This window comes from Agelaius phoeniceus, chromosome 3 (assembly GCF_051311805.1).
Source record: "Agelaius phoeniceus isolate bAgePho1 chromosome 3, bAgePho1.hap1, whole genome shotgun sequence".
NCBI classification, from domain to species: domain Eukaryota; kingdom Metazoa; phylum Chordata; class Aves; order Passeriformes; family Icteridae; genus Agelaius; species Agelaius phoeniceus.
Window position 1 is genome coordinate 111,799,122 of NC_135267.1, and position 7,420 is coordinate 111,806,541.

A 7,420-nucleotide genomic window follows, 5' to 3' on the forward strand; every position below is an offset into this window, starting at 1 on the left:
TTGGTTCTGCCTCGGTTGGGGGTTATTTTTCGCCCCCCTCACTCGCACACAAAAAAATAGATATATTTAGACCTCGTGGCGACAACGACAACGAAAAAAATCAAAACAAGCCCCGGAGAAACCCCCCCCCCCCCATGCCCACCCCGCCAAACCAAACCACCCCACACGGAGGCCCCCCCCCCGCCCCTGGTGGATTTGGGAAGGGGCCACACGGCTGCAGATTCCCGAATGGATGCAAACATCTGGAGCCAACAGAAAAAAAAATAAAATATATATATATATAGTTATATATATATACCGGATATGTACCGTGCTCAGAGTCCACTGCGAGGGGTATGGGGGGGGGAGGGTTTTCCCCGTTTTCTAGGAGCGTTTTCCTGCTTAGGAGGAGTTCATGATGGGCCGGGAATACACGCCTTGGTAGTAGGAAGTCTCTCCGGCCAAAGGCGAGGCCTCCAGGGTGCTTTTGTTCGTGACGGGCGCCATGGCCAGGCCCGCGGGCACGGGCGAGGCGTAGCCCGAGTAGTGCATCACCTGCTCGTAGGCCTTCAGGTCCATTTTGTGCGGGTGGTGGTGCTGGTGGTGCGGGTGGTGGTGCTGCTGCTCCGAGGAGGACATCAGGTTGTTGATGGAGAACGGGTGGTTGAAGGCGTAGTGGTGCTCGGGCTTCAGGTGCCCCTCGTGGGCCAGCCCGGCGTGTGGCGGCGCCAGCAGGTGCTGCCCCGGCGAGGCCGAAGGCTCCCCGGGGCTCAGCCCTTTGAGGTCGGCCAGGGTGCGCTTGTGGTCCTGGCAGGGCGAGGAGCTGGCCGGGGACTCGGCACCCGCGGAGCCGTCGGAGCCCCCCGAGGAGCTGCCCTCGCCCAGGGGCTGGCTGGCGGCTTGGCCTGGGCCTTTCTTGCTGCCACCGCCGGCGCCGGCAGAGCCGTCCTTGGCCGCCAGCTGCTTCTCGCACTTGAAGCGCTTCTGGCGGCGCAGGTAGCAGCCGTTCTCGAACATGTTCCCCGAGTCCGGGTGCAGCGTCCAGAAGGAGCCCTTGCCCGGCTTGTCCGGCGAGCGCGGCACCTTGAGGAAGCAGTCGTTGAAGGAGAGCGAGTGGCGGATGCTGTTCTGCCAGCGCTGCTGGTTCTGGCGGTAGAAGGGGAACAGGTCCATGATCCACTGGTAGATCTCGCTGAGGGTCAGCATCTTGTTGGGGGACTGCTGGATGGCCATGGTGATGAGGGAGATGTAGGAGTAGGGCGGCTTGGCGTGCGTGTAGCTGCGCCGGTAGGTCTTGGGGTCGCGCGAGCGGTTCAGGTTGGACTGGCCGTAGATGGGGCTCATGGAGTTCATGTTGGAGTAGGGCGCCAGGGCATTCATGGAGCCCGCCTGGCCGCCCATGGGGCTCATGCTGGGGCTCAGGTGGGCGCCCATGCCCGGCACGCCGGCCGAGCCCATGGCCGGCATGGCCCCCGCGCCCGGGGACATGCCCGTCAGCGAGGGGCTCATGCCCGTGTTGGCGTAGGACATGTTCATGGAGGTGGCCGCCGCCGTCATGTTGGCCGTGCTGCTCATGGCCGACATGGTCATGTAGGTGTTCATGCTGTTCATGCCCAGCCCCGCGTTCATGTTGCTCACCGAGGAGTAGCCCTGCGGGGACAAGCGACACAGGGCACGGGGATGGCGCGGGGGGGAGCGCCAGACCCAGCCAAGCCCAGCCCAGCCAAGCCCAGCCCGGAGCCGGAGGCGCCGCAGCCGCGGGGCTCCGCGGAGGGCACGGGAGGAAAGGGTTAAATCCCGGCGCGGGGTGGTGGTGGGGGAGGCGAGGGGGGGTGGGGGGGGGGGTTGTTTTTCTTCTTAATGAAACCCAAATATATTTTGGTATCTATATTAAAAAAAACCCCGCGGTGGCAGCAGGAGCGGCGGAGCCGTCCCGGGAAGCGGAGTTGCAGAGGAAGGGAAAGGGAAAGGAACATCCCTGCCCGGAGAGAGAAAAATACCTGGAGGGGTGGGAGGGAAAAGAGGGAAGAGTCGCCCGCACCCCCACCCGCACCTCGGGACCCCCGCCCGCAGCGCCGAGCCGGTGCCAAAGTTAATCCCGTGCGGGGCCCGGGACACCGCGGGGTTTTGGGGCTCCCGGCTCCGTCCATACCTCGGGCTCCCCGTAGTAGTTGCTCCAGTCCGTGTGCTCATGGCCTTCCATTTTCACCGCTCCCAGCATACTGGAAGTGGAGTGCATGGCAGTTTAAAATTTAACAGCCACAACAAACGACGGCGGAGAGCGACCCAAAAAAAAAAAAAAAAAGGAGGAAAAAAAAAAAGGAAAAAAAAAAAAAGTCCCCAACCCTCCCTCCCCTCCGCCGGAGCCTCTGGAGGAGGAGGAAGAGGAGGGAGGGAGGAAGGGGGGGATGGAGCGGCGCTGGGGCTGGGGTGGGTTTGTTCCGCCGCCGCTCCTTGGGTGGGTTTTCGCAGCGCTCCGCGGCGAAGAGGCGCCCGGAGGCGATGGAGGAGCCGGAGGAGGAGGAGGAGGAGGGAGGAGGGAGGAAGAAGAGGAGGAGGAGGAAGAGGAGGACAAGTGCTGCAGTGACGTGGGTGCCCCAGTGATATAGCACGGAGCGGCCGGGCGAGCCTCCAATCCCCAGGTCCTCGGCTGCCCATTTGAATAATCAGCTCACACCTAGGCGGGAGCGGCTCCTCCGCGGCCCCGCGCACCTCTGCGCGCCTCCGCCACCGCCCCGCGCCGGGGGACACCGCTGCCACCCCATCCGCTCCCGGGGGACACCGCTGCCACCCCATCCGCTCCCGGGAGACACCGCTGCCACCCCGCTGCCCGGACAGCCCCGACGGCAGCATTCCCCCGCAGCATTCCCGCTGGGAACGGCCCCGCTGGAGCGGCCGAGTGTCCCCCCGAAGTCGCCGGTGCCCTCCCCACGCACCTTTGCTGCCCGCGGCGAACGGGCCCCGGGGCTCTGCCTGGCCGGCAGGTCGGGACGCGGCTCTTCCCGGCAGGAAAACCGGGAGTGAACGGAGCAGGGAGAGCAGGGAAAGGGGCGGGCAGCGCCGGCGGGGCCGCGGGGGCCGGCCCTGTGCGGATCCCGGTGCGGGTCCCGGTGCGCTCCGTCGGGGCAGCGCCGCTGCCGGAGCGCCCGGGAGCGGGGGAAAGCAGGAAAGGAGGAAAAGAGAGAAAGAGGAAGGAAGGAAGGAAGGAAGGACAGACGGGTGACCAAAATCACCCCCCCGCCGTGGGTCTAAATCCCCGGTCCTGGCAGCGGGGGGGGACCAAGGGCGGCAGGGAGGCACCGGGGGGCTTCCCCCCATTCCCACCGCCCCTTCCCGGTGCCCGCCTGGCTCCTCCGGGAGCATCCCCGCCGCTCCCGGGGAGTGTTCCATGAATTCCCACCTCGATCTGCCCACCGTCATAAAAAAAAAAAAAAAAAAAAGAAACAAACAAACAAAAAAAAAAAAAAAAAAAGAAACCAAAAACCCAAGCCAACCGCAAACCTGATTTATTTGTTTTTTATGATTATTTATTTATTAATCTATTTATTTAATTACTTATTTATTTATGGAGCTTGCGCTCCCCAGGGGGCTCCTCCTGCCCCACATCGCCGAGAGTTTTTAACCCCTCCCCAAAACCCCTCCAGGATTCTTTCCCTGCGCTCCCAAATCCCTCGGGATCCATGGCCAAAGCAAAACAACCCCGCTCGCCTGCTTCTATCGCGATAGCCGCGGCGATAGCCACAGCCCGCCTCCCTCCCAGCCACCCGCCGCCCCTTCCAGGCGTTTTCTGCCGGGATTTGGGGGATTTTGGGAGCACGGCCCGGGAGGGAGATGCCCCCCCAGGAGGGGGGACACCCCAAAAAGAGGGAGGGGCGGCCCCAGCGCGGTGGCGGGGCGCCCTCTGTCGCCTGCTGTGCCTGCGGGGGGACGGGAGCGACACCCCGGGGTGGCAGCGAGGGACACCCAGGGACCCCCGTGGGGGCACCCCCTGCCCGCAGCCCCAGAGCGCCCGTCCCGGCTGGGAGGAGGAGCTGGTGCGCCCCGAGTGCCGGGTCCCCACTCCCTGCGCTCCCAAGGAGCTTTCTGCTCGCCCGAAGGCTCGGGAAGGGGGGAATTCTGGGAGGATGGGGTGAGATTTGGGATGCGGCTGTCGGGCAAGCTCAAGGATCCTGCTCTCTGCTCCTGGCTGGATTCAGAGGTTTTGGATGAGACCCCTCTGGTTTTCCACCCCCTTTTCCCTCGGACCATGAGGTTTGTTCTGATGGATTCCGGAGAGGCCGGGATGAGCCTTTCCTGGGCAATTCCCACCCTCAGGCCTGGGCCCTGCAGATGTTGGGGCAGATGTTGGCACAGATGTGAGCACGTCTGGCACCTCCACGTGAGGGTGGCCGGAGGTGACACCATCCTGAGCTCGGCAGCCTTTCCCAATTTCCTGCTTTTTCCTCTTTACCAGGCGCCGCTTCCCTGCTTTGGCTCCACAGGACTTGGAATTTTGTCCCCACCAAAGGTGAGGATTTTCATCCAGGTGTGGACTGGGAGCTGTCCTTAATCCTTGGATTTTTGATCCTTCAGGACATTCCTACCATCCCAGACACTTAAATCCCGTTTTCCCTTTGTCTGTCCCACAATTCTCCCATCCTGCTCCACCCATGGAGCACATCCTGCCGGGAATGGTGGTGCCCATCCCATTCCATGTGCCCACAGGGACAACCACAGCCACCACATCCCACTCCTGCTCCTCAGACAAAGCCTTTGTCTCAGGAACACGAGGACACGGAGCAATTCCAACATTTGTATTCAGCAACGCGGGCCTGGAAAAGAGGCTGGATGTGGGATCGACTCCGGAGGCTCCGCTCCCACATCCAACCACCACCCGCTCCCTTCTCGCCTTCCACATGGATAAAATTCATCTCTCCCAAGGAAAAGAAGCAGGAAAATTGATATTTTTCCCATAAAAAAGAACATTTTTAGGAATACCAGGATGGCTAAAAAAGAAAATTTTTCTGTGGTGTCTTATTTAAACATTCCCGGTTGGAAAGAGCGAGTTCCGGGCCATCTCCACCTGATTTCTTCTCTTTAATATTTAACTAATATTTATTTTAAATTTAATTTTGAAATGATGCTCTTATTTGCATTGGGAGCCAAGGCTTGGGAGGCGGCTCCCACTTCCCAAGGGATGGCCAGAGCCTGGATGGGCTCTTTCTGCATCCATCCCTTGCGGCAACGCCGGTGCCTTCCCTCCAAGCTGGATAATTATCCCTCTTCTCCTGATAATTATCATCATTAATCCAGGATAATGAACTCTCCCAGTTGTGCTGCTCCACTGAAAGAAAGGCAGGATTGGGTTTTTCCCTTGAAATCAGGAAATTGGGAGACGGTGTCTCCTGAAGAGCCGCCCTTCAGGAGGATTGCTGGAGACAAAAGGCAACTTGTCGGATTTATTGAGACCTTTCCCTGATAAGAGACGGAAATTATGGATGAATCAGTGCCTGGAAGTACTTCAGGAAGAGGTGAAGAGATGGGATTGAGGCGGGAAGAGGGAAGGGTGAAGGTGGAGCGGGATAGGAAAGCTCCCATTGGTCCAGTGCTGCCTCTCACTGGGTTTATTCCCAATTTTTCCTGTAGGATCCATCTCTGTAGGTCAAGAGCTCTGCTGGGTTGAGAGCATTCCCAGCAGCTTCCATTCCAACAAGCAGAACAAACCACAGGAAGATGAGGATGAGGATGAGGATGAAGATGATTCACATTCCTGAAGCTGGGAATTAACTGAGCATTCCCTCCAAAGCTCTCCAGGAAGAGCCAACAGCACATCCCAAGGTCACATCCAGCACCAATTTGGGACCACACGCCAGGATCCCGCTCCCGAGATCCCACGAATTCCATACACTGGGCAAACCTACTTGAAGGACTCAGATGGGGACCACCAAAATTCCCTCTTTTTCCCCACCCACGGAGCCTCAGCTCTGGAACAGGTGCCAGAATTCCACTGAGAATTCCCACAATTACACCGGCCAATATTGACTCAACTATTTGAGGAACTCTTCAACCAAGTCCCTCCTAATTAGATTCCATATTAAACGGGGCTGCTTAATTCCGGGAAAGATTTTCCAAGGCCTTAGGAAGGCTAACAAAGAAAAAGTCGGGAGTGTGCAAAAATTTTGTCTCTTTAATATCCCAAGGATATCCATCCTTTTAACTCTGGAATGATATCCTTCAATCCCAGGGGCAGGCAACTTGGCTTCATCCACAAGGATTCCTGAGGATCCAGACAGCCGGGATACATCCCTATTTCTGGCATTTTCACTCCCTGTTTTAATGCTCCTTCCTGCTCTGTAATTATCCAATGTGTCAATGAAGGGAAGGAACTGCTGGAATAAAATAAAACCCTGGAAAATCCCAATGGGAATAAAGCCCCATTATTAGGAATGGAGCACCAGCAGTTATCCCAATGGGAACAACAACTTCCTGGGACAGCATTCCTAATGCTCCCTGTGGACAATGCCGGCATGAGGTGGGGATCCTGGGATGCTGGGATGGGATCACAGTGGGAATGGGCAAAACCCCCTTGGAAGAGCCCAGCAGCCTCTGGAAAAGCTCCGGAGCAAAATCAACAGAGGGCATCTGCCGGCTGTTTGCCGTGGGCCACGTGATGCCCATTCCCGGCTTTCCAGCAGCACGTTTTGCTGGATAAACAAGATGCGCAGGCATCTGGAATGACGGCCGGAGGAGCCGGCTGGCTGCGGAAAACCGGGAGTTAACGGATTCATCCCCAGCTCCCACGGCACAGGGAGAAGGATGGGAGCGGAGGGAGATGCCCAGATCAAGAAAGAAAGGAAAGAAAGTCTCCCTCACATCCCAGGAAAATCCTGCCGTGGATATTTTCTCCCAGCGGGCAGGGGAATTTTCACCTGACTGAAATATCCAGGGTTTGGGTTCATCCCGGGAATTATTTTTTATGTTTAATGATCAGTTGCTGAAAACCGAAATGTCCTTGGGTTCCCAAGAAGAAAACAAACAGGAAGAAAATGGAATCTGGAGCCTCCTCCCAAAACCCTGGGCTTTAATAGCTCCCTGTTATTTCCTAACAAAACCCCTGCGCTGCTGGAGAGCTTCCAGCCTGGCTGAGGTGCTTCCATTCCCACTGGGAATTTGCTGCTCAGGGCAGGGGGATGAGTGACCCCAAGGTCGGTCCAGCACATCATATAAGGAGCAGAATTAAGGGACCCAACTCCCAAATTCCTTACACATCCCACAAAAGCAGAGGTGTGCCCAGTTCCACCAGTCCCAGCCATTCGGAACTGATGGGATTTGGAATGGGTGCCGGAGCAGGGAGACAGGAGCATGTCCCAGCTTTCTCAGCGCTCCGGGAGGCTGCTTTTCCAAGGAGATCCATCGGAGACAGCCTCTCCGAGGATTCTGACGGACATTTATAGCCCTGTGA

The 7,420-nt window shown here is 58.2% G+C and overlaps 1 protein-coding gene across 1 annotated transcript; it reads right to left on the minus strand.

The window, feature by feature from the left end:
- Positions 1-381: 381 nt before the first annotated feature.
- Positions 382-2,218, minus strand: FOXA2 (forkhead box A2). The gene is made up of 2 exons (XM_054630337.2): positions 2,132-2,218; positions 382-1,629 (listed from the first exon to the last, which is right to left on the minus strand). The coding sequence occupies exons 1-2, from the start codon at positions 2,216-2,218 to the stop codon at positions 382-384; spliced, it is 1,335 nt and encodes a 444-aa protein (XP_054486312.2).
- Positions 2,219-7,420: the final 5,202 nt, after the last annotated feature.

Excerpts from the sequence above, each read along its gene's own strand:
- FOXA2 (XM_054630337.2), bottom strand. The coding sequence starts at position 2,218 with ATGCACTCCACTTCCAGTATGCTGGGAGCGGTGAAAATGGAAGGCCAT. Across the intron at positions 1,630-2,131 it reads ACTACTACGGGGAGCCCGAG|GGCTACTCCTCGGTGAGCAA; the intron begins GTATGGACGGAG and ends TTGTCCCCGCAG.